The sequence below is a fragment of the Mastigoproctus giganteus genome, chromosome 6, assembly GCF_048544385.1.
Source record: "Mastigoproctus giganteus isolate SK-2022 chromosome 6, ASM4854438v1, whole genome shotgun sequence".
Taxonomy (NCBI): domain Eukaryota; kingdom Metazoa; phylum Arthropoda; class Arachnida; order Uropygi; family Thelyphonidae; genus Mastigoproctus; species Mastigoproctus giganteus.
In genome coordinates, this window is record NC_143580.1 from 127,611,602 (window position 1) to 127,638,802 (window position 27,201).

A 27,201-nucleotide genomic window follows, 5' to 3' on the forward strand; every position below is an offset into this window, starting at 1 on the left:
CTGAGACATATGCCAATACATTTTGATCATAAATATCCATATCCTCACAGTACCTGGGCGATTATAACTCTTTCACTTTGTCAGTGAGACTCTGGTTGACTTGACTTGATTTCAGAAACAGTAAAGATATTATGACATATTTCATGAAGTTTTTTTATGGAATAATTTAATTATTTCATAAACTATTACTTCGATTAATATCAATACACTATTCATATAAATTAATGCAATAAGTTATGAATCAGCTATTCAGTATTTTTTTTTTTAAACATTTCCAGTTTCTACCAATTCTGAAAAATTTTCTTAAATGTTCTTTCGGAAATCGGTACCATCGAACTCCAGATTTATCGCACACAAAAAAAACTCATATCTGTGCATGATATCAGAAGATAATTATAATAATAGTTAAAAAAAAAAAAAACAAAAAGCACAAATAATTATAATAGTAAAAAAAAGCTATGTAAAACAAAATTGCCATGTTCAACGAACACTAGAACTCAAAATAAAGTAGCAACCACGTTATTAATTAGCTATTCAGTTTTTTTTTACATTTCATTAAACATTTCCTGGTTCTATGAATTTTGATAAATTACCTTAAACGTTCTTTCGAAAATGAGTACAATCGCAGCCACACTTATTGCACACAAAATATTTATTTCTGTGCATGACAGCAGATGATTATTATAATAGAAAAATAAATACACATAATTATAACAATAGAAAAAAAGGCTACTTAAAACAAAATTTCTACGTTGAACAAACACTAGAAATCGAGACACAGAAGTAACCATGTGGTAGCAACTTTATTAGCATTGGACACGCGCGTTATTACTCAGTAAGTTTTGATGGCCACAGATCACCACGATAGTTTCATGTCCTGAAAGTGAGGGTGCTGGGATGAATTGAGCAAGAGTCCATTCTGTATCTTACTTCTCTGTGCTCTCCACTACAGCCTTGCTTATTGCTCACTCGCCAATGTGTAGGCACACTTAGCCAACTGGCTGATGCCTTTTTAACTATAATTCTGTTCACTAACTTTAATCTGGCTGTGGTCCTAACGAATAATGTGCACGGACGCCAGTTATTTTCAGGATGATTTGAAAATAATGTACCATATATACAGAAGAGGCTTTAAACCTTTTGTATTCACATCTATGATTGTTACATTCAGGGCCAGCCCCAAAATTTGCAGGATCCTCTTCAAGAATTACTTGTGGGCCCTGTTTGTTATTTCCTTACCTTCAGAAGTTAAAAACAATACAGATATTATTATAAGAGAGTATAATATAAAAATTACATTTTTAATGTCATAACCCACATTATCGTCACACCAAGAGTGCTTGCGCAAGTCGACTTGACACATTCTTAATGTGTACATTTCGTTCGGTATCAAACAGAATGTTTTTTAAGACAGCGGGTAGGCTTGTTGACAGAAATGCGGAAAAGATGCAGATGATATTATTTAAACCATTTGAGTGTGGGGCCCGTTTGGCAGAACCGGTTTAAATGCTTGTGACCTCCCCTGGTTACACGAGTAGTCCACCTGGTAGAAAAGACTCGAAAGGAAACTCAATAACATGCCAGCATTTATGAAAATTTCTTTACTATTTTTCCGCCACACAAATTAGTGAAAACAAGTTGCATTACTTGATTGCACATAGAATGAGGGCGCGATTCACACACACATGATGAAATGGATTGAAGTCAATGGTGACGATTTTGAGAATCTAATCATGTGCGCATACGTATTTGTAGACACTTAACTTTGCTAAATAAAAAAACAAAAACAACAATTTATCAGTCAACTTTGAGTCTATTGTTATTTTTTATGCTCATAATTGCTTAATTTTTCTGTGATTCAAACAGCCATGGTCCTGTAATTAGGGTGACCATACGTCCCGGTTTAGCCAGGACAGTCCTGGAAAACTTAGTATGTCCCAGTTAAAAATATTTTTTTATTTCGAGTGTAAATTTTTTTATTGGTCTATTTTTCTATTCCATAGTGATTAATTAATACAAACTTCCCAAGGAATTTATGGCTTCAGAGTTATTTATAGAATTATACACAAATGTAGAATCTTACACAAACAATAAATATGGAATAAATAAATTATCATGCTATACTAAATTTGAAACACAGCAGTGCTATCTATTACACAACCAGACAGTGAAACCTGCTAAACTATATGGCAGCCTGTGAGCACCTGGCAGTCTGCGAAATTTTCTCTAGCTACCCTCATAGCAAATATTTTTCATTAAAAAGTATGTTATTTAATAATCCACTGGAGAAGGCTTAAATTAATTATTATAATTAATTTTTTCATTTTTAGTCATGCCAATGGAAAAAACACTTTTAATGAACCGCTAAGTGTGCTTAATTAAAAAGATGTGAACACTAATGTCCCGTATTTCTTTCTTTTAAACAGTCAGCAGAGGTGAAAGTGATTTGTGCACTGCTTCTATTGGAGTGAGCAGCAGTCTGGAAAACAAGATGCAGGGGATTTCAGAATGCTGGGAGTTGGTTGGTTTTTATGAGTTCTTTGGCGCATCAGCATCTAGGGCTATTGTACGCCAACTGCTGGGAGTCATTGCGGTACAAGTAAACACATGGGCTGTTAGGGTAGCTAAGAATAGGAACAGGTGCATATATACTTGCATTCACCAATGCTAGGAGTTTTGTAAAGAAATTTGAGGTGTTGGTCAAAACATCAAAGGTTGGGATATCAGAGACATGGTGTCACACAGATATAAGGAATGCAGAAATGGAATTTGGGGAGTACAATGTGTACAGGATAGGAACGGAGGAGGGGTTATGCTATTAGTTAAGAAACAAAATCCAAGGAAGTAACAGCCAGTCGACATGGCTGGACAATGCAGTGTCGAGTCAGGTGTGACAAGCACTGGGAAAGCAAAATTGAGAGTAGGAGTGTGTTATATGCCTAATGACTCTGATGAGTATAATAGACAACTGTACAGGGAAATAGTGGGGCAGTAAATCAGAGTTTTATGATGGGGGATTTTAATTTCCCAGATATTGACTGGAATTTGTGGGTTGGTCACTCACACACTAGCAAAGCTTTTGTGGATTTACTGGATGATTGTTTTCTAAAGCATCACGTTCGGGAGGCAACTAGCGGGAGTAATACTCTTGATATGATTATCGGTAGTGATTCTTCATGCATTAAGAATCTGCAGATAAAGGAACCACTAGGTGGCAGTGATCATAGTGGGATTTACTCAAAGAGGTAACTACCATCAGGGGTAAAGGGAAGGGTTTTTGCTTTCGTATAGGTGACTATGGAGGTCTGAGACAGTATTTAAATTCTATAGTGGGACCAACTGATGTTACCAACAGCAAATTCAAAACGGGAAGCATTCAAAGAATTAATCTTGGAAGCTACTAGGCTTTTCATACCAACTAAAAAATATTGTTCAAGGTTTAGGCCTAAATGGATGTCATATGAACTAATAAGATTCATGGCTGAGAAATAAAATGCACAGGATACATAAATTATCAGGCAACACAGAAGCCTATGGTAGATATAAGCTAGTCTGTAATCAAGTCAACACATGGGCTGTTAGGGTAGCTAAGAATAGGAACAGGTGCATATATACTTGCATTCACCAATGCTAGGAGTTTTGTAAAGAAATTTGAGGTGTTGGTCAAAACATCAAAGGTTGGGATATCAGAGACATGGTGTCACACAGATATAAGGAATGCAGAAATGGAATTTGGGGAGTACAATGTGTACAGGATAGGAACGGAGGAGGGGTTATGCTATTAGTTAAGAAACAAAATCCAAGGAAGTAACAGCCAGTCGACATGGCTGGACAATGCAGTGTCGAGTCAGGTGTGACAAGCACTGGGAAAGCAAAATTGAGAGTAGGAGTGTGTTATATGCCTAATGACTCTGATGAGTATAATAGACAACTGTACAGGGAAATAGTGGGGCAGTAAATCAGAGTTTTATAATGGGGGATTTTAATTTCCCAGATATTGACTGGAATTTGTGGGTCGGTCACTCACACACTAGCAAAGCTTTTGTGGATTTACTGGATGATTGTTTTCTAAAGCATCACGTTCGGGAGGCAACTAGCGGGAGTAATACTCTTGATATGATTATCGGTAGTGATTCTTCATGCATTAAGAATCTGCAGATAAAGGAACCACTAGGTGGCAGTGATCATAGTGGGATTTAATCAAAGAGGTAACTACCATCAGGGGTAAAGGGAAGGGTTTTTGCTTTCGTATAGGTGACTATGGAGGTCTGAGACAGTATTTAAATTCTATAGTGGGACCAACTGATGTTACCAACAGCAAATTCAAAACGGGAAGCATTCAAAGAATTAATCTTGGAAGCTACTAGGCTTTTCATACCAACTAAAAAATATTGTTCAAGGTTTAGGCCTAAATGGATGTCATATGAACTAATAAGATTCATGGCTGAGAAATAAAATGCACAGGATACATAAATTATCAGGCAACACAGAAGCCTATGGTAGATATAAGCTAGTCTGTAATCAAGTCACAAAGGAGATTAGGCAAGCAAAGGCAGATGAGAAATCTTTGGCAATAGATGCTAAGAAAAATAACAAGGACTTCTTTACTTATGCAAATTCTAGAAGGAAGGGGATGAATCAGATTGGTCCACTGGATATCGATGGTTCAACAGTTGATGATCCTGCTCAGGTAGATAACAAACTAAATGAGTATTTTGCATCTACATTCACACACGAGGAGTTATTCATGGAGGCGAATTTAACTCTGGCAGTGAGCTATTACTCTGTAATAACTGAGAGCAAAGTGGAGGAGAAATTGATGAAGATAAACATAAGAAAGGCACCTGGGATGGATAGGATTTATCCAGTTATATTCAGCAAAGGAAGTAAGCAAACCCTTAGCCATAATTATGAGAGCTTCCTTGGACTCAGGGGAGGTACCCATGGACTGGAGATGTGCAAATGTGATCCCAATTCGCAAAGGAGGATCAAAGGGTGACAAGTAATTACAGACCTGTTAGTTAAACTTCTGTTCCAGGCAAATTAATGGAGGCACTGGTTAAAGAAGCACTGCAGGATCATCTAAACAAGACTTCAGTTATAGCTATGACACAGCATGGTTTTGTTAAGGGAAAGTCTTATCTGACCAATTTGATCGGAGACTATGATGTGGTCATAAAGAAATTGGATGCAGGAAATAACTTTATTATATATTTGGATGTTAGAAAGGCTTTTGATACTGTTTCACATGGAAGACTGCTGGTATGGATAAAGGGATGGTTGAGTGGGAGAAGACAAAGTTGTAATCAGTTGAGCAGATGGGCTGAGAGGTGGAAAATGAAGTTTAACATTAACAAATGTAAAGTACTACATATGGGAAGCAGTAACCCCCCCCCTCCCCGAGTAGAGAGAGAATGAAACGGCCTGGGGGTAATTGTGTGGTAGTTATGTATTCTGAGTGGTGCAGATGGTCTGCAAGAGTAGCTCATGGTGTCTTGTTAATGATATACAGGAATGTTTCTAGCAGGGATAAGGAGGTGATTAGCTCCTTGTATAAGGCAATGGTCAGGCCTTCAGTACTGTACACAGGTCTGGAGCCCTCATTTTAGGAAGGATGTAGAGCTGCTGGTGTGAGTGTAGAGAAGGACAACAAGATTAGTGAATGGAACAAAGGGTTGCTCTTACAAAGGCTCACGTTCTGTAAATTAGTGTCTGGAGACTAGGTACTTGCGAGGTGATCTGATTGAGTAGTAATGGTTTGAGCATGCTCAATGCTGATGGGATTCTTCCTCTTGTTCAGAATAATTGCTGAGAGAGCATAAATTCAAATTGAGGAAAGACAGTTGTAGGACAGATGAGCAGAAGTCTGCTTTTGGCCAGAGTGTGGTTGATTGCTGGAACAAACTTCCATCTGTTGTTGTAGAAATTATTAGCTTAAACAGATTCAAGGCAGAGCTAGACAAACATTTGGAGCAAGTGGATTGGTGAAATTAGATTTGTTGGTGTTTTTTTTTTTTTTTTTTTGCTGATGCTATATAGCTTGCTTTCTTGCATCATGTGCCTTTACTAATGCTAATGCATTGACCCGGTTTTTCTCCAAAAGTATATGGTCACTCTACCTGTAATGGTTCTGAATCGGATCCATGTTTAACTGCACTTTTTAACTGGAAAATTGCCTCAGAAATCAGCTTCTGATGTTATGCCATATCTTTGTGAAAATAAAATAAAGTCCTTGTGTAAAACCCAAATGTTGATTTTTTTCCCCCCCTCGAAAAGTATATGGTCACCTTACCTGTAAGGGTTCTGAATCGGATCCATGTTTATCTGCACTTTTTAACTGGAAAATTGCCTCAGAAATCAGCTTCTGATAAAGTCCTTGTGTAAAACCCAAATGTTGATTGAACGGCATAGTGAGTATAATATATATATATTAAAAAGCATAGTAAATATCACCCTTTGTGCCCTTAAAAGATGATATCTGCTGTACAACATCATATTTCCCATCTCCTTGACAAATAGTCACCGACAATAACTAGCCCCTGTGGAACTGACCAGCACATTCTGCCTCGAAGGTTGCCACTGTGTTTCCTGATGCACAAGAGTGAGCTCTGCCCTTGAGTTGGGCAGCTGAGAGTTTCATGGGCCCCATTTTAATTCCTCACAGGAATTAAAATGGGGGCCCATCTATTCTACTCTACTCTTCAAATTCTCATAGATGCCCATCAGAACGTTGAGTTGGCGCCTAGTATCTTGACACTCTCTGCACCTAGCATACACAAAGACATCCTCCTTGGCTAGATCATGTCCTGTTCCAGAAAGTCCACAAACATTTCAGAAGTTGCACACTTTTTTTTTTTTTTTTTTTTATCTGTGATGCATTGGAGAATCTCCCCCTTCAGTTCTCCTCCAAGCAACAGCACTCCCACTTTCATGCATGTTGCTTTGCTGCTCTAGTCTGGGGCATGATTTCCATTTAAATACGATGTAATTAATTAACAATGAAAATTAATTGATTAACTGACTATACTATACTAAGCTAATGCAGTGTTATGTATTCTGCTGTATAGTTTTATGTTATACCCTAGCCATTAAGTTTGAGATATACATGCTGTAACAATGAATGTTAAATTAGTTATATCCTTGGCTAAATACAAAAGATATATGCCCAAAAAGTGGTATGTATTACTAAATTTTTTCTTAAGCGTATTGGAATAATTTTTGTTGTGAATTCAAATCCAGCCATAAATTATGCCTAAGGAAATTAATTTGGGTAACTGCCGATTTATTTAAAGAATGGTTTCTAAATTGTTTTGTGCCAGCTGTGGAAAACTATTTAAAGTGGAAAAATCTAGATTTCAAAGTTTTATTACTATTGGATAATGCACCAGGCCATCCAAAATGTTGAAGTAATGTTCCTACAAACTAATACAACTTCTTTAATTCAGTAATTCAACCATTAGATCAAGTCATTATATCTACCTTTAAAACTCACTACATCAGAAAATCGTTACAATAGATTTGGAAAAAATTTATTCCGAATCTATTGAAGTGATGGAGGCGTGGAAACATTTTTCAATTGTGGACTGAATCAGAATCATAGCTTTATTGCTCAAAGAAGTAAACCTGTCAACATGTGCATGTTGGAAAAATGTATGGCCAGAGTCAGTTCATTCAGGAAATATGGTCCAACCGGTAGTAGAACTTGCATCAGTGGTAGAACTTAAGTTGGTAGGAGGGAAAGGTTTGTTGATGTGACTACTGGAGACATTCACGAATTACTGGTAAAAAGAAATAGGCCGGCAAAGTGGATTTGGTGGAAATGGCATTGGAGGTAAACCAAATCAATTCAGAGGATTAAAGCGAAGATGAAAATTCTGAAGTAACAAAATTTATACTAAAGAGCATATGGGAAGGCATAAACTTAGCCGAGCAATTAGAATCTTATTTTTTTGAATACAGATCTTTCGACTGGAAGGAACAAAAAGTTCAAAAGGGAGCTTCAAAAATGCTTAGCTCCATACCATGCAATTTACAAAGATCTATCAAGTGAAAGCAAACAATTTCAGAATACTGATATTTTAAGGAGAGCAGATGCATGAAATCTAGATACTGCAGAAGAAAGTTCTGAAGGTGAAGATATTCTGCAATAGAGAAAATGTTCTTATTTGATTGTGCTTAGCAATGAAGAGGAATAAAATTTGATGAATGTACATTATCTGACCTATATGTATCACAGTTTGTAAGATGTTTGTTCAGTTATTACTATTTTTAATAAAAATTAAGTTTCTGATAGTTATAAAAAAAAAAAAAGTATTTTTGTTAGCTTTTGGAACGTGACCCCAGTTTTTGTGCTGATTCATAGCCGCATATAACACGGTTTCGCACTACACGAGATTTTATAGGAACCTAACTACCGTGTTATACGATGGTTACCCAGTGGTGAGCTGTGAATATTTTTACAATGGTGTCGCAGTTTTGCCGACTTTTTGATGTGAAACTTCCTTGGATTCCTGCTGCAGATGATATCACTAGTAGTGTGATTAGAGCGCATGATGCATTTTTCCTGACCGGTATGATATCTTGGGTCAGCCTGGTCATCATGACCCCCCCACAATGATACCTGGATACAACAGTATCTCGAGTTCTAACCTTTTAGAATTTATGAATAGTATGACGTCACAATCATACTTCCTGAAGTAAGTATGATTGCAACAACACAAGTATTTATCATTTTTTTCCTCTCATATTTTTGTTACATTCAATTGTTAGGTGCCCCGAACAGCTGTGTATGTCGTTTCAACTACAAGATCAGTAGTTCAATCAATGCTCTTTTCTAGAGACATTTAGATATGTTGCAATTGGAAGTATACAGTACATCTTTTACTTTAGTTATCATAAATCCATTGTATCTTGTCTTCCAGAAATTATGAAAATTTGCGAATGTTCAATAAAATATTTACAATACAAAACCTCTTTTATTTCGTAATCAATATACAAATCAAAATACCTAAAAGAAACGCGAAGGTTCACATCAAATGCACACGGACCACTTTTTTTTTATTCATCTCTTTTTTTTTTAAGAACTAGGAAAATATAATGGATACAATTTTTTTCATGAAAAAATTTTAATATTGCAAATAAAAAATATGAAATATTTCCCATTCCACAAATAAAAACTATCACAAAACATTCTACAATATAAAAACAAATTACAAATATTCAAGAAAAATTTATTCTAAAAATTGCCATATTAAAATTTACTTCTTTATTAATATTTGTTGTCGATCTGCTTTGCTCAATAGCTGAGTGATGATTACAGAGAAATTATTTGACGTAACATTTGATTTGAATGATCAGGATCAATGGTTTTCCATTTAGATGTATGGTCATCATAATCTGCAACGTGTTCAATTGTTAAAAATTTCATTACGCTGAAAGCTTGCTCAGCTTCAGCACTGCTAATTGTAATGGTTTCAAAGATATTTCTGGCTTTTTTTTAACTGAAGAGGGAATTTCACTCGATTTTAAAGATAAACTGTCTTTGACAAAATCTCTAAAATCATTCATTTTTATTTCATATTTTATCAGAAAACTTAAATTTCTTATTCGTTTTCACCATCTGCTGTGGAGATGAAGGTTCTTTCTTATTCCACAATTCTGGGTAGCATATGTTTAAAATTTCTTTGAATTCCTCATCGTCAATAATATCATTATTTTCTTTAATTTAAAATTACTCTGTTGCATTAAAACTTATCCTTAATGTGTCACAAGGTAATTTTTTAAATGTGTTCTTACTTTCGATTCTTTTTTTTTTAGGAGCATTAGCAATTAAGGCCATATTGCTCTGGGCATATGCGGCGGTCACTCCCTGACCTTTCCGCATCCCCCATATTTGGTGGTAACGGGCTCGAACCCTGGTCTAATCAAGAAGCATGTGCTACGCACTACTGCTCCTGCCCACCTGGCTATGGAGGCACCTCGATTCCTTCAAATTCTTTAAACTTCAATGTGCTCTCAATTTCAGCTTTATAATTTCCTTCAGAATTTTTCAAATTAGCGATAGCATTGATAGAATTTTTTCCTTATAGTGTTAATGTATGCAAAGAATTACTTTATACTTTCTTTATATTCTTAGTAAAAGACGTTTCATGATTTGCCTTAGCTTGCCTAATCCCCTGAGTAACATACTTACTGTAAGAGTATCACCTGATCATTTTTATACATCCCATGCATATTTTCTTCTCTGCCACTAGTCTTATCAGTTCACCTGACATCAGTTTTGGTCTAAATCTTGAAAACCTCTCTTAATTAGTATGAAATGCTTAGTGACCTCTATGATTATCTCTCTGAACACATTCCAATAACATTAATTAATCCCACAAGAGTTTTTTAAAAAATATCTGTATAGACCTTTAAAAAAACAAAATTCCTTCATTTTAACCATGAGAGTAGCTATTTCTTTGAATGAATCCCATTTCATCTCACACCAATACACTTTTATCACTGCCATCTAAATGTTCCTTTACCACAAGATTCTCAATGCACAATGAATCACTGCTGATAACCAGATCAAGAATATTGCTTTCTCTTCTTGCCTCTCAAGCATTTTGTTGGAAGAAATCATCCAGAAAATCAAGTATTCTGCTACTGAACAAATGCTGCCAACCCCATAAGTTCCAGTCATATCTGCAAAGTTAAATTCCTCCCTGAGAAGATATTCTGATTTGCTAGGCTGTTCTATTTATCTGTATAGCTGTTCACTGTACTCTTCATAGTCCTGTAACAGGTCTCTACATTGATTGATCCCACTTTGTTTTTCCTAAGTTCTTGTTCAGTTTCTATTTTCCATATTTCAGTAAAGTCAAATGCTAAAAGTTTAAACTGAGGTCATGTATTGTAGTAAAAGGATCAAGCCCTGTAGATTATATGTTCTTAGACAAGGTCAGTTGTTTAAAACTTAAGGTGGACTCTGAATTGTAAGAGGAATAATACTGTTGGAAAGGCTTCTTGATGCAATGGTTATGGGCACTTTATTAGTGGTGTATTTATTCAAGGGTTAATTGATATTGTGGGGGATGAAAAACCAAGAATAACTTGAGATGAGAACCCTGTTTTCTCCACCTGAGATTGGCTTATCATAGCTCCAACAGAAAAAGCCTTTAAAGAATTCTTTCAGTCCCTAACAGGACCTGAATCCTGCTGCTGCAAAAGTGATGAACCAACTACACCATCTTGAAATTTTTCTATAAGTGTGTAAGAGAACATGATTGGTTTTAAGCAGTCAGATATTAACTGTGCAAATGCCTGGGTTTGTCCTAAATCATAAATTATGCCCATACAAGCACTAATAATTCTGATCATTAAATATTACTCACTTCAGCAGAAGTAATATTAGAACCCACTTACTTTTGTACTAAGGAAAATTATTTGTCTGTTGTTGTTTGTTATTTGGTTTTTAGGAGCATTAGCAACTAAGGCCATATTGCTTTGGGGATATGCGGTGGTCATTTCCTGGCCTTTCCGCATCCTCCGTATTTGGTGGTTACGGGCTTGAACCCCGGTCTAATCAAGAAGCATGTGCTATCCACTGCTGCTTCTGTCCATCTGGCTATGGAGGCAGCACCAGAAGGAAAATTATGCTTTTACTTGAATGATCAATAACTACAGTTGCACGTTATGACTGACTGCTTTTGATAATTAACAGGTTAAGTATTTATATTTTATGTAAACAAGCCTAACTCTAACCAAATCCCTTTATTACAAAAGGTATAACTAGAAGTTAGACAAGTGGTATTGCATAGTTTACTTCAGTATTTATTTTAAAATACAGCTGAGTAATGTAAGTTCATCTTCATGCTAAAAAGAAATAATTTAAATTTAAAAAAATGTGAAGCATCAAAAATACAACTGAATTCATTAAAAATCTCCTAACTAAAGATTATTTTATTTATTCAGGTATATGTTTATAGTTGTGTTTTGCTTCCTTTTTCAGTTTCTTTTTTAAATATTTTTCTAGCTTGCCTGATTTCTTCAACTGAACAAAGCGTTCTGCCAAATCCATTCTTTTCTTCTCAGCTAGGTAAAAAAAAAAAACAAAAAAAAAAAAAAAAACCCCCAGTAATCTTTAAATTTATTTATAATTATGCAATAACCAAAAAATGTTATTTTTAAAATGATAAAAAATTAAGGAATTATTATAGTGTATTCAAAATCAAAGAAATAGAAACCATTTTATAGATAGAACATAAAAGTAAAAAAATTACATCTACAAAAAAAAGAGACAAAGCAACAGGCAGCTCAAGGTCACTCACCAGGCCTTTTCCATTAAAGCAGTACAGAGTAGAAGTCAATTGCTGTATAAGGAGAACCAAGAAACTAACAGTTGATTCAAAAATTCACATAACTTGCAATGAGTTATGAGAATCCTTGATTCAATCATGTTTCCAGTATTTTTTTGACCAAAAAAAAAAAGACTAAAAAGGTTAACAGTGGCCACAGGCAGCAAACTGAAGAGCAAAGTAATGGGGATTTCCAGGACTGCTGGGAGTCATAGTGGAACAAGTAAATACATGGGCTGTGTTAGGGTAGCTAAGATTAGGAACAGGTGCATGTATATTTTAATGTACACCAATGCTAGGAATATAGTTAATAAATTTGATGAACTTGAAGTGCTAGTCAAGACATCAAAGGCAGATATTGTTGGGATATCAGAGCCATGGTGTCACACAAATATAAGCAGTGCAGAATTGGAATTTGGAGAGTACAATATGTACAGGAAGGATAGACAGGACAGGAAAGGAGGAGGGGTTATATTGTTAGTTAAGAAACACAAAATCTAAGGAAGTGCATCCAATTGATGTTGGCAGACATGTTCAGTCTGTTTGGTGTGAAATAAGCACAGATAAAGGAAAAATGAGTAGGTGTGTGTTATAGTGAATAATGAATCTGATGAGAATAATGAGCAATTGTGCAGAGAAATAGAGTGGGCCAGTAAATCAGAATGTCTTATAAGGGGGGATTTAACTTTCCAGATATTGACTGGAACTTGTGGTTGGTCACTCACACACTAGCAAGACTTTTGTGGATTTATTGGATGACTGTTTTCTACAGCAAAATGTTAGATAATCAACAACAGGAAGCACTACTATTGATCTGATTATCAGCTGTGATTATTCATGCATTACGAATTTGCAGATAAAGGAACCACTGGGTGACAGTGATCACAATGTTGATGTGGGAATTACTTAAAGATTTAACTACCAACAAAGCTCAAGGGTATCCTGAAAAAGGCCTCTGAGGTTGGGAAAATTCATATTTTAGCATTAAGCTCACAACACCAACCATAAGAATAAGTATTTACTGTAACTAAAATATTTACATATTAAAATAAAATAAAATAAATATTTACAAAAACTGCTATTATATTAAATACATGTAAAAACATTAAAACTGTGATAAAATCCTTGAGATAAAATACACTAAAATAAACCGGATTAAAAGCAATAAAAACAATAAAAGAAATCTATATATGGACGTGCTGCAGGAAGTTTTGTTACTGCTGTGGAAGGAAGCCGATGCTTCCGAAAGCTCCAGAGACTTATTGTTTTTATCGTTTTTAATCCGGTTTATTTTAGTGTATTTTATCTCAAGGATTTTATCACAGTTTTAATGTTTTTACATGTATATAATTTAATTTAATATAATAGCAGTTTTTGTAAATATTTATTTTATTTTATTTTAATATGTAAATATTTTAGTTACAGTAAATACTTATTCCTATGGTTGGTGTGTGAGCTGATTTAATGCTAAAATAAAGCTCAAGGGAAGGGCTTTTACTTTTGTAAAGGTGGCTACAGAGGTCTTACGACAGTTTTTAAATTCCGTATAGTGGGATCAACTGATGTTATTAATGTTGAATTCTAAATAGGAAGCCTTCAGGGACTTAATTTTGGAGGCTACTAGGCTTTTCATTCTAACTAAGATATACTGTTCAAGGTTTAGGCCTAAATGGATGTCAGATGAATTAATGAGGGTAGTGGCAGAGAATGTATGGGATGCATATAAAGTGTCAGGTGACACACAACCCTATGGCAGGTATAAACTAGTCTGTAATGAAGTTACAAAGGAGGTTAGGCAGGTGAAGGCAGATTATGAAAAATCTTTGGCAAAGAATGCAAAAAAAAAAAACAGCAAAGAGTTCTTTACTTATGTAAACTCTAGAAGGAAAGGGGTGAATCAGATTGGACCACTTAACATAGATGGGTTGACTATTGATGATCATGCTCAGGTAGCTGATAAACTGAATGAGTATTTTGCATCTATATTCACACGAGGAGTTATTCAATGAGGGGCAGAGCCAGAAGTTTATCAAACGCTAACAGGGAGCCAAGTTATTTTGTAATAAAAAAAAAAAAAAAGTGCAGCCATTATCAACCCACTGCAGGATCGAAGCCTCCTGAACAATTCATGTTGTGGGAAATGGACCATAATCTGCCACCCTGGTCCAGTGCGGGTTGGCAGATCGACCGTATTCAGCAGTCAGGGGCTTGAACCCAGGTCTACTCAAAGAGGTGGCTGCACTCCCGCTCCTGCCCACTCGGCTACGGAAACGATTTTGTAATAACTGATAGCAAAGTGAAGTTAAGCATAAGGAAGGCACCTGAGGTGGATGGGATCTATCCAGTTATATTAAAAAAGGCAGCAAAGGAAGTAAGCAAACCCTTAACCATAATTATGAGAGCTTCCTTGGACTCAGGGGAGGTCCCCATGGACTGGAGTCATGCAAATGTATCACCAATTCACAAATGGGGTTCAAAAGGTTGCAAAAGTAACTACAGACATGTTAGTTTAACTTGTGTTCTGGGGAAAATAATGAAATCATTGGTTAAAGAAGCATTGCAGAATTATGTACACAAGACTGCACTAATAGTTAACCAACAGCATGGGTTTGTTAAAGGGAGGTCTTGTCTGGCCAATCTGATTGGATACTATGATGTGGTCACAAAGGAACTGAATGCTAAAAATAATTTTGATATCATATACTTGGATTTCAGGAAAGCTTTTGATACTGTTGCACATGGAAAACTGCTGTACAAATTGGAGAGGTATGGCATTAAGGGTAAGTTACTACAATGGATAAAGGGATGGTTGAGTGGGAGACGACAGAGAGTGGTAATCAATGGGCACTACTCTTCGTGGACAAATGTTATTAGTGGAGTTCCCCAGGGTTTGGTGTTGGGCCCCATTCTTGTTTTGTATATTTATCAATGATATTGATGAAGATATATCAGGTTTAATGTCCAAGTTTGCAGATGATACAAAGGTTGGCAGGGTTGTTAACAACAGTAAAGACAGTATACTGCTCCAACTGGATCTAGATAAGTTGGGAAGATGGGCTGAGAAGGGGCAACTGAAGTTTAACATTAACAAATGCAAAGTACTGCACATGGGTAGCAAAACCGAAGAGAAATATACCAACCGTGTGGTACTACGCTCAGGGAAGTGGAAGGTGAAAAAAACCTGGGGGGTAATTGTGCAGTCAAATATGAAGTTCGCTGAGCAGTGCAGACGGGCGGCCAGGGCAGTTCAGAGTCTTGTCAATGATATTATAGGAATTTTGCTAGCAGGGACAGGGAGGTGATTATCCCGTTATACAAGGCAATGGTCAGGCCACACCTAGAGTATTGTGGACAGGTCTGGAAGCCTAATTTTACGAAGGATGTAGAGTTGCTAGAACGAGAACAAAGGGTGCTCTAACCAAAAAAGGCTTAAGTTCTTCAAATTGCAGTGCCTGGAGAGTAGGCACCTGCAAGGTGATCTGACTGAGGTGTATAAGGATTTGAATGGGTTGAGCAAGCTGAATGCTGATGGGATTCTTCCTCTTGCTCAGACTAAGAACCTGAGGGGCCAGAGTTTCAAATACAGGAAAAATAGTTGTAGAACATATGTGTGGAAATTTGCCTTTAGCCAGTGGGTAATTGATTGGTGGAGCAGACTTCCATCTTTTGTTGTGGAAGTTGATAGTGTAAATAAATTTAAGGCTGAGCTGGACAGGCAGTTGGAACAAATGGAGGGGTGAAATGGTAGTTTTTTTTTTTTTTTTTTGGCTGATGCTGCATAAGCTCGCTTTCTTGCACCGTATGCCTCTACTAATGCTAACCCAAAAAAACAAAAACAAAAAAAAAAAAACCAACCAAACAAGCCAAGTTATTTGTTAGCCCATAAATTTAAATTCATTATCCATAAATTTTATCACCATTTTTGTAAGTTGGATTTTTGATCTACATCTTTTGTGTGTTAAATAATTTTTTTTATACATTGGGATGACCATGTGGCCATCACAGTGTATAAACAGAAAGTTTCAGATGCATAAGTGAGCACTGTACAAAATACAGTGTTCACTTAGCCATCTGGATTAGCTCAAGAAGTGTTCTTATTGTTGGTGCTTCTATATTATTATTGGTGTATGCATAGATCTTCCAAGGGCAGGTCTAGGCATACACTCTTATCCTTTATATTGTTAAAATAATGGATGACTGGCATGACTTTGCAGTAAGTATGGCAAAGTCCATTGAATTCCAAATTTAAACTTTAAAAATTAAGAGTAAGGGCTGAAAGATATAGAAATTTGTGCAACTGTTAAGGTGAGTATGGATTGGGAGCAAAATTTGAAAGCTGCTTTATTTTGTACACAATACATCATATGCCAGCCTGTGACTTTATATATCCTAAAAATTATTGCATTTTGTTATCAACTTGTTTAAAATTAGTAGATCAGTTATTATTTGTATTTAGTCGACATAGCAGAGTGGGAGATCTGAGGAGTTACTTAACAAGTAGAGGACAATGGTGAGAAAAAGTCATGAGTTAAGATTAAAATTGTACCAGCAATTCTGCCTAAACACAAAGTGAATACAAGATGAGTTTTGCCATTCAATTTGGTCACAGAGAGACTATGCAAGGCTGATGGAGTAGTTTATCTCAGTGTGGTCTCTGCTTGTAAGCAGGAGAGACTGTTTTTAAAGGAATGGAACAATATTTGCTAATGCTATTGGAGCAGTGTTATGCAGATCAGAAAATTACTAGTTTGGAGGATAGAATATGAACTAACAGCAGCCACAGGTAGAGGAGAAAGTGATCCTCGCACTGCTGTTACTGAAACACACAGCAGCCACAGGTAGAGGAGAAAGTGATCCTCGCACTGCTGTTACTGAAACACACAGCAGCCTGGAAAGCAAGGTGTCAGGGGTTTCAAGGTATGCTGGTGGGGGATCTTCATGGAGCAAGCAAATACTTATTGTTATTTGGTTTTTTTTAGGAGCATTAGCAACTAAGGCCATATTGCTCTGGGGATATACGGTGGTCATTCCCTGACCTTTCTGCATCCTCCGTATTTGGTGGTCACGGGCTGGAACTCCGGTCTAATCAAGAAGTGTGTGCTATGCACTGCTACTCCTGCCCGCCTGGCTACGGAGGCACTGCACAAGCAAATACATGTGTGTTTTGGTTACTAAGAGTAAAAACAGATGTAAGTATACTAATGCTAGGGGCATAATAAATAAATTTGATGAATCTGAAGTACTAGTCATGTTGTTAAATGCAGACATCGTAGGAATATTAGAGCTATGGTGTCACTCAGATATACAGGATTCAGAATTTGAATATGCAGAGTACAATGTGTACAGACTGGACAGAGGAGTTATTCTCTTTGTTAGGAATGCCATAAAATGTAATGCAGTTCAGCCATTTTGGTGTTACATACGCAGTGGGAAAGCAAAATTGAGATTAGGAGTGTGTTAATGATTACAATGAACATAACAAACATGCAGACCAGTAAATTAGACTGTCTTACAATGAGGGATTTTAACCATCCAAACATTGACTGGAATTTGTGGGTTGGTCACTCATATCATGACTTTGATGGATTTATGGGTTGTTGTTTTATAGGGAGGCAATGAGAGAAATAAAGACTCTGGATCTGATTAGCACCAGCACTCTTTGTGTATTAGGAATCTGCAGATAAAAGAACTACTAGCTGCTAGTGATGTGGAATTTACTTAAAGATAACTACTGTCAAGGGCATAGAAAGGGCTTTTGCTTTCATAAAGGTGACTACAAGGAGCTTATGTCAGATTTTAAATTATAGGCAGTGGGACCAACTGATGATATCAAGAGTAAATTTTTAATGAGAAAAATTCAGGGAAGTGATTGTAGAAGCTATTAAGTTTTTTTTATTTTTTATACCAGTTTTTTTTTTTTTTTCGTTAGTTATTGGCGCATCGGCTTCTGTGGCCATAATGCACCTCCCAAAGTTTTTGCATTTTACTGTGATCCAAGCCCGAGGCGGGATTCGAACCCATGACCTTTGGGTTGCCAGGCAGGCACTTTACCCACCTGGCTAGCCTGGTCAGCTTATACCAGTTAAGAGATACTAATATTGTTCAAAGCTTAGACCTAAATGGATGTCAGATGAACTGATGAAACTCATGGTAGAGAAGAAAATACATGGGATGGATATATAGTAATTCGCCTACATTCAAAAGGGCTACATTCTTGCAAAACTCACAAATGTAGGACCCATAATTCAATGAAAAAAGTAGTGTTAGGAACACAGTTCTGAATAAATAAATAAAAAAAAAAACGGATACTAATTTTAAAAAATTAGTCTAAAACCAAAAAGCAATCAAATTTTTTATAAATAAAAAGGACAACCAAAACATTCTGACATAAAAACACAAGATTAAACAAAAGATAAAACACTACAATGCTTAAAAATGTTATTGGGAATCTGTTACATGCAGATTCAATCTCTTTGGAATTTGTGGCTCCTCTCCATTACGGGATTATATTCTACCACTTTGTCTATGTTCTCTGCAATTTCATTATTTCTCCCACAGCTTTCAATTTGAGAGTAGATTTTAAACTGACTTCGTCCTCAATTTTTTTCTGATTGTTTTCCTCATCAATGAGTTCAATGAGATTGTCTTCAGTCAATTCCTGACTGAGATGCAAGCAACTCCTTGTGGCTGCATGTATACAAAAACCTCTTCCAACTTGATATCTTGAATTTTGTCATCAATGGTTTTCTTTTTTTCTTTTTTTTAAGAACTGCAGATACAGTGTAAAGTGTATTTAGGGTCATACGGCACCAGGGGCTTCCCCCATCTCCACGTTGTTTACATTGTGATGGGTGTGCCAGTTTGCTGGAAATGCCAGAGATTTAAAAGTGTATGGATATTGTTCATATGTAGTGTCGTGTACCATTGTTCATCTGGTCATTTAGCCGCTGGACCTCTACTGAGGCCCAACGTTGCCACACTTTCGCCCCGTGGAGGCAGACCAGGTACACCAGTATTATAATTAATTTACTCTGGCAGGTCCTGCCACCTAATTTCCTGAGATTTCAGTGGCTAGGACCTTAAAAAAAAAAAAAAAAAAAAAAAAAAAAAAATTCGCACGTTGTATGTTGATCACATACATGTTTCCCCGGTTTGAAGGGGTTGCATTTGAAAATTTAATGGCCGAGGAGAGGGCGAAATAATTTAGAGAAGCTAGAATTTTGGTGTGGGTCTTGCGCTGGCATAGAGATAGAGAGGGGAGGAGACTGAAGGCTAGGGGGGGGAATAGCTAGGAAAGACTGAGGTCAATAGAGTAGACGACCCCAGCATGTGCCCCACCAGAGAGAAAGATGTGGGATGGCAGGGGGGAGGCAACAAGAAGGCTGTCGCCTCCCCCTCTGCCAGGGAAGGGAGGAAAGTGTGCCCGGCAAGGGAGCCGGCACAGGTCGCCATATGGCCTGGCAGCTGCATGTCTGCTTGAGTCAGGTCCTTGTTGTCCCATCCGTGTGTAGGTTCCTGTCTGTGGTTGTCACTTGGCAGCAGGTTGTTGTTGTTTTTGGTTTTTAGGAGCATTAGCAACTAAGGCCATATTGCTCCAGGATATGCGGTGGTCATTCCTTAACCTTTCCGCATCCTCCGTATTTGGTGGTGACGGGCTCGAACCCCGGTCTAATCAAGAAGCGTGTGCTACGCACTGCTGCTCCTTCCCACCTGGCTACGGAGGCGCCTTGGCAGCAGGACAGGTGCCTTAGTCAGGTCCGTAGTTGTGGGTATTTAGTCCAGTCTGTACTTATGTCTCTATCTGGAGTTATGGTCATTAGTTATTGGATCCTGGGTCCATTTGTTGGATCCGAGTTTGTCGAGTCCGGGTGTTTTTTTTTTTTTTTTTTTTATGCTGTTTCTTCCTGGGATGCAATCCCTTTGTGGATTGTCTTGATGGTGACTGTCCGTGCACCTTATATGGTTGTTGTTTGCAAAGTCATATATTGTGGGCCTGAGTCGCTATTGTGGCTGTGGGGGCGGAAGAGTACGCCTTCTGTCAAAAAGATCTTGTGCAAAGTTTGCCAGTGCTTTGTAGCTGTGCTCCTCCTCCAGTAAGCGTTCCTCTTGATTCTCTGGTACATAATGTAATTCTGTAATTAGTCGGCATCGGAGGTCTTCATAAAGATTGCAGTGGTACATTAAATGCTCCCACGTTTCCACTAAGCCACAATGACAGAGGGCGGTGTTGCTCAGTCCAAAGGTCATCAGTTTGAATCTGATGGCGCCGTGGCCAGTTAGGAGGTACGTGGCCAGCAATCCTGGGGAGAGCCAGCTTGGGTATTTTGGGTATACGGCCGAGACAGTTGGGAGGAATTTTCGCGTTATTTGCCCTTTTGTTGAGTTTTGCCACCGTGTTTGCCAGGTTTGCTGGAGATGTACAGTTAGTCTTCTTTTCTCTATTTTCGGTTCGCTGGCTACATTTAATGTGAAATTTAGGCAGGTATCCGGTATGCCTCTGGAAAGGCTGTAGAGGAGTCCACTGCGTATCACTTCCAGGTCCAAGGGGAGGGCACCCGTGAGCACCTGAAGCGCGTGAGATAGTCAGTAAGATGTACCTCTGTATGGTTTCTAGTTTTCTTTTATTAGTTGCAGTGGTTGCTTTCTTGTACCAGACACCGGAGGCATAGAGGATGACTGGCAGGAACACAGTTTTGTGAAAAAGAGCAAGGGTTTTCTTCTTTATGCCCCAGTCCTTGCGGGTGATTCTTGCAAATAGTGACGAGTAATTTCTGATTTTATTTCTGAGATAGTTAAGATGGGGAGTGAAGGATAGGTTTCTATCAAGGACGACCCCCAGAAATTTCATTTCTGTGGTCAGTTTGACGGTGGTTCCTTGTACTTTTATTTGGGGGGGTCTCCTGGTGTCCAGGGTTCCCCGAAGTAGGATGGAGCTTGTCTTAGTGGATGATATCTTCAGGTTATTTTCGTCAGCCCATTGTTGTAGAGTGGCGAGCGCCCGGTTTGCTGTGTTTTCCAGCTGTGCCCTGGAGTTTTCTGCCAGTGTCAGGACAAGGTCATCCGCATACGCATTGGAGGTTGCATTTCCGAGGTTGAGGTTGAGGAAACTGTCCAGGACCACGTTCCAGAGCAGTGGGCCCCAGGACGGAGCCCTGTGGGCATCCTCTGTAGATGCGTCTGGTTATTGTACAGTAAGGAGCAGTGACTTTTACTGACCTGTCGCATAGGTAACTGCTAATGCAATTGTATAGATTACTTGGGAGTTTGGTCTCACGGAGCCTGCTGAGGACGCTTGGCCACCAGAGGGTGTCAAACGCCCCGGCAAAGTCAACCGCGATGGCAAGAAAGTATTTGCGGTCTGTTTCTGTTGCAGCGTTGATGATGCTGCGTAGGGCATCGGTGGTGGAGTATCCTTTTCGAAATCCAAATTGTTTGGGTGACTCTAGGCCTGCGTTTCTATAGTGCTTCTCTATCCTGTTTCGCAGGAGATGTTCAAGAAGCTTGCTGAGAACTGTCAGGAGCGCTATCGGGCGATAGGACCCTGGGAGGTCCTGCCTCTTCGTGGGATTCTTCAAGATTAGCCGGAGCGTCGCCACCCTCCAACTGCACGGGGAAGTAGCCTTCTTTGAGGCATTTATTGTATAGTTTCAGTATTTCCTCCGGGATAGTGTCCACTGCTTTCTTGATGATCTCTGGCTCTAGGAGATCTTCCCCTGGGGACGTTTTGTTTCTCAGCTTGGCCGCCGCGATCTCCAACTCAATCTTGGTGAAAGGTTCCTCAATTTGCTGGGTTGTGTATATCCTGTTCTGTTGGCAGAGCAGTACTTGTTCTGGCGTAGCGGGATCAGTGTGCTCCAGAAACATAGCATCCAAAATATTGTTGACAGTTTCGTGCCACGTCTTTGTGAACCCCCCTTGCGGTTTCCTCATTGCTGGGAGTACCTCGCCTCTGGGAAGCCTATTTGTAGTCACCCGATAGACCACTCTCCAGGGGTTGTCATTCCCTGTCGTGGAAACTAGGTGCTCCCACGTACGCTGTTTTCTTTCTCTGATTTTTGCTGTGTATTGATTCCTTGCAGTACGGTATCGTTCCCGGAGCGCCTCTACTTCTGCAGTAGGCCAATCACGTCTAGCCCGCTGGAATTTTTTCCGACAGGTGTTTGCTACCTGCCTTAGTTGCTGAAGCTCAGGGTTCCACCAGGGTACCGCCCCCGGAGATGGTTTCTTTCTTTTGATAGATTTGTCCGCCACTTCAACTGCAGATACAGTAAACCCCCACTATTCGCAGTATCTGTATTCATGGTCACTGATTTAATATAAAATGAAACCTAAAATAATGTGAATTTTAAAGCGCCGTGAACATTTTCTGCCATAAAGAAACATGAGCGTGGCTAAAATTATCTTACCCGGTCAAAACAGTGCTCAGTGGGTGGGGGGAGAGGGGTGACAAAATCGTGAGCGTGGATGTTTCTCACTAATCCTTGTTCAGTATGTGTTATGCACTTGTCATGGAAGGTTTCGTCATTTGCTTTTAATTCATATGCTTATAAATTGAATAAATTTATCAATTTATAAATTGATATGCTTACAAAAGTGATAAATCTACCGTTTTGCAGTGTAAAACAGACTTTTTCAAGTGTGTTAATGGAAGAAAGTGACTTTATTGTGGACAAGTTCTTTCTAACCTGTACAAAAATGGCTACAAATAACAAGGGAAATGTGAAAAGATCAAAGGAGGTGATGACATTAGCGAATAAAATTGAGTTATTAGATAAAATTTCTAATGGTGAAAGTGTCTCCTCAGTGGCAAAATATTATAAAATCAATTAGTCAACAGTGGTATGATCAATCAAGAAATCAGAAGAAAAAATCCGCCATAGTGTCCATGAAAACGTGCTAATTGCTTCAAAAATTTGCTCTGTAACTCGTGATGTTAAATTAGAAAAAATGGAAAAGGCTTTAAATCTGTGGATAGAAGACCGAACTCAAAATAAAATTCCGTTAAGTTCACTCATCATTAGTGAAAAGGCAAAACTCCTTTATCAACACTTTAGCAAAACTGGTGATAGCACTGGCGGGATAAGTTTTTTTGCTAGCAAAGACGCTGGTTTGAAAGATTTGTTTGAAATTTCTAATAAATATTACATTTAATATTAAATTGTTTCTTTTCATTTCGATGCCATATGCTTGCATTTCACTATGTACTGTCTATGTACATAGTCATATTATGAAGGTACATATAATACATACATAGACAAAATTTTAAACTAGATTTTCTTGTTTGTTGTTATTTGGTTTTTAGGAGCATTAGCAACTAAGGCCATATTGCTCCAGGATATGCGGTGGTCATTCCCTGACCTTTCTGCATCCACCGTATTTGGTGGTGACGGGCTCGAACCCCAGTCTCTAGTTTTCTTATATATTTCATACTTTGGAACGGAACCCCTTTATTACTATGGGAGCCCTAACTCAGTATTCGCAGCATTTCTCAGGAACGTAACCCCCGCGAATAGCAGGGGTTTACTGTACTTTGTTGACAACAGCTGTCCAAAGCTTCTTCCAGAAATCACTGATAGTGGATTGCTGTATCTCGTTCAGTGACTCATGAATATGAGCAATATGGAATTTTTTCCAATATGTTGTAACATCCGGAATTACATCTTCTATTGCATTCAAAATACACTTAAAACTGCATCTTCTATATTGTATGCTTTAAATGACACTATTAACCCCCCCCCCCCCCCCCCATCCAAGAGTTGGAGAAGCAATGTTGTATTTGGTGGTAGAAAAATCACTTTTACATTTGAATTCGTAAATTTAATGTCAGTTCGGTGCCCTGGAGCATTATCAATGATGAGTTTAAAATCAAAGTTTTTATATACCATCAAATTTGGGGAAAACGCAGTCATGGAACCACTTTAAGAATAATGATGCAGTAATCCATGCTTTTTTTTTTTTTTTTTTTTTTCACGCCAAACCACTTGCATTTGATTTTTATTCTTGCCTCTTAGTTTCTTTAGTTCTTGAGGCTGTTGCAGACATTCTCTCAGGTATGCCAAGCTGTGCTTGCTATCTAAGAGTCTAAAATGCTGATGAGACTGATATTTGGGTAACACTCAAGTCAAGTGGACCTAATTTCAACAAGGTCTGGTCAGTCTGTGACAGTCAAATCCTCTGCTTGCACCTTCACAATGGCAGGACTGTTAGTAACCCTGGGTATAACCAACATGTGCAAGTGCACAAATGTCACACTGGAGGTGACCACCCACACCTCATGGCAGAAAGCTCCCTCAGTGTTACCAGGCAATATTAGGTGGTAGATTAGTAGATGACTCTCAGCAACCAGTGCATTTCCTCCAGCAACCCTTACCCCATCTCTTCATCATGTGGTATCAATTATGTCCTTTGAGGTCCAATCTTCCTTTGCATTTCGAGGGTATGGCTCTAAAACAGTTTTCACAGGCCGGCTGCTAAATAGTCCACCAGACTAAACCTACTGGTAACTCTCTAGGAGACTTCCAGATTAGCTAGTGTATGTGCAGGAGGTATTGTCGAGGCCACGTTATGTCAAAGAGCTGGGTACATAAATTTCTATGTGTACACTGTATCCAAAATTATCATTACTTCATACAGCATGTCCTCGCCACCTTTTCTAACTTCTGAATATACCATGAATTGTCAAACTATGATAACCATTTCCACTTACTGTCTGGCTCATGTAAGATGATTGCGAGATTACTTTTTCTGATAGAATTCCAATTATCGGTTGATACAACCACTACTAATCTCAGTTGTCTGAATTATTCACTGTATGATTCCTTTCACGCTACCATTCTGTCAAATTTATCTGTTGCCTCTACTGTTCTCCCAACTCTACTAATCACTTGGAACTCTGACTTCCTCTCTTTGAAATTTGACTTTCTCCAATCCAACTTTCCTAACAGTGAGGTAACTTTCCTTGGTGATTTTAATGTCCACAACTCCAACTGGTCAAGATGCAGAAGCTTTTGCAATTACCCTGTACAGATTGTTTATTTATCTACCAGAATACCAGACACTCCTAACCACACAGCCAATACCACTGATCTGTTTCTCATAAACAACTCTTCTAAGTACATGGTCGAGGTGAGTTGTGCTGTGGGCACCACAGTAGATTCCAATGGTGCCTTTCTGTAGTGGTCATTCTCAGGATCGTGTTGTTTGACATTACAAGAGCAAAAAAAAAAAAAAAAAAAAAAAAAAGAGAGATGACTTGAGATTTCTTTTGAGAAAATTTTTGTTTGGAGAAAAATTTTTTTCTTCTCCAAAATCTTCTGATGTCAATGTTTATTCAGATCATGTCAGTGAAATTATTCTTTTAGGGACGGAATTCTTTATTACACACTGCATCTTAAATCTCGTCCTTTACCTAAACCTTGGTTTTGCAATAAATGTGCTAAGGGTGTTCATCAAGAGAAGAATGTTGCATATCGTAATTGGCTTGTTTCCAAATCTCCAGTTTCATTTTCTGCCTACACCAAAGACAACGATTGTAAAGCAGTTATTAATCAGTTCAAACTATATTTTAACAGGCTGAGCAGAAAACTTGAATGTAGATAAAACTCTACATTCGTTAAGTTTGAAGGTGAAACACTAGCCTTACCTTTTCCCAGTGGGGTGACAAACATCCATCAACTGTGGGATGGATGAGATATTTGGTATATTTCAGATATCAGATATTCTGTATATTTCAATTTTATTATTTTTATTGTGATAGAAAGGCTCACTGTATCGTGATGAGAGAGAGAGAGAGCTAATTACATTTAAATCTAATCAAATTTGTCAAAAACATTTACTTACATTTCTTCACAAAGTATGGTTTTTTCCCATCTTTAAGTGTCTGAATAATTTCACTTCTTATAATCTTCTTTCTTTCAGCTACTTTAATCCTTTGTTTTTCTTCATATTCTTGGTTTTTCTAAAATGAACAAACATTTCCCTAGATTGAATGATTTCAAATTTTATTGCAAAAGATGAAATATTTAAATTTTGAAAATAATTAAAATCACAGTTATGAGGAGAATGCAAATAATCAAAAAACTATAATATATTAGTACAGTGAAACTTTAATCATATTACCAAATTTAAACTGGTTTACAAGAATTAAAATATAAATAGCATAAACAAATAGTTTACCATAATTGTTCAGTTTTATATATATATATATATATATATATATATATAGTAATATGGTGAAAGTGTATAGGAGAAGGCTGTTACAATTGAATCTGCAGTATATACGAGAAATTAATGAGATAAAGAACAAAAAAAAAGGAATGAATATGAAGTGGGGTGAAATAACAAAAAATGAGGTCAAATAAAAATAAAATAGAATAAGGTGGATAACATATCATCATATTTTTTTTTTTTTTTTTTTTTTGGTAGTTGTTGGCGCATCGGCTTCTGTGGCCATATTGCACCTCCCAAGGTTTTTGCAGTACTTTGATCCAAGCCCGAGGCGGGAATCGAACCCGCGACCTTTGGGTTGCCGGGCAGGTACTTTACCCACTCGGCTATATCATCATATAACTTATAATTTCAATGAGAGGTCACATCAGAGGTCATCCATCAAAATTATGTGCATAACCACAATATGTAGGACCCTGTTTCTGACATGGTCCTTATGCTCAGATACACGTGGTATGAAATAATTTTGAAAATAAAGTAGGCTTTTATAATATTTAACTTAACTATATTCTGCATTGGATATGATCTTCAATAAAGTTAGTTAAAGTTTTTCCATTTCAATCCTAATAGTCAGCCTAGCCTTAGTTGCTTGCAGTGGAACAGCTATCTTTCCCACTGCTAAAATTAATGCTTTATT

The 27,201-nt window shown here is 37.6% G+C and overlaps 1 protein-coding gene across 1 annotated transcript in view; it reads right to left on the bottom strand.

The window, feature by feature from the left end:
- Positions 1-10,415: 10,415 nt before the first annotated feature.
- Positions 10,416-27,201, bottom strand: part of LOC150084568 (ribosomal RNA processing protein 36 homolog) — a 141,741-nt gene continuing 124,955 nt past the window's right edge. The window contains exons 8-9 of the mRNA XM_090376490.1: positions 26,178-26,295; positions 10,416-12,075 (exon numbers count right to left, since the gene is read on the bottom strand). Coding sequence (XP_090232616.1) covers positions 11,948-12,075; positions 26,178-26,295 — 246 coding nt within the window. The 3' untranslated portion in view covers positions 10,416-11,947. The remainder of the gene's footprint in view (positions 12,076-26,177; positions 26,296-27,201) is intronic.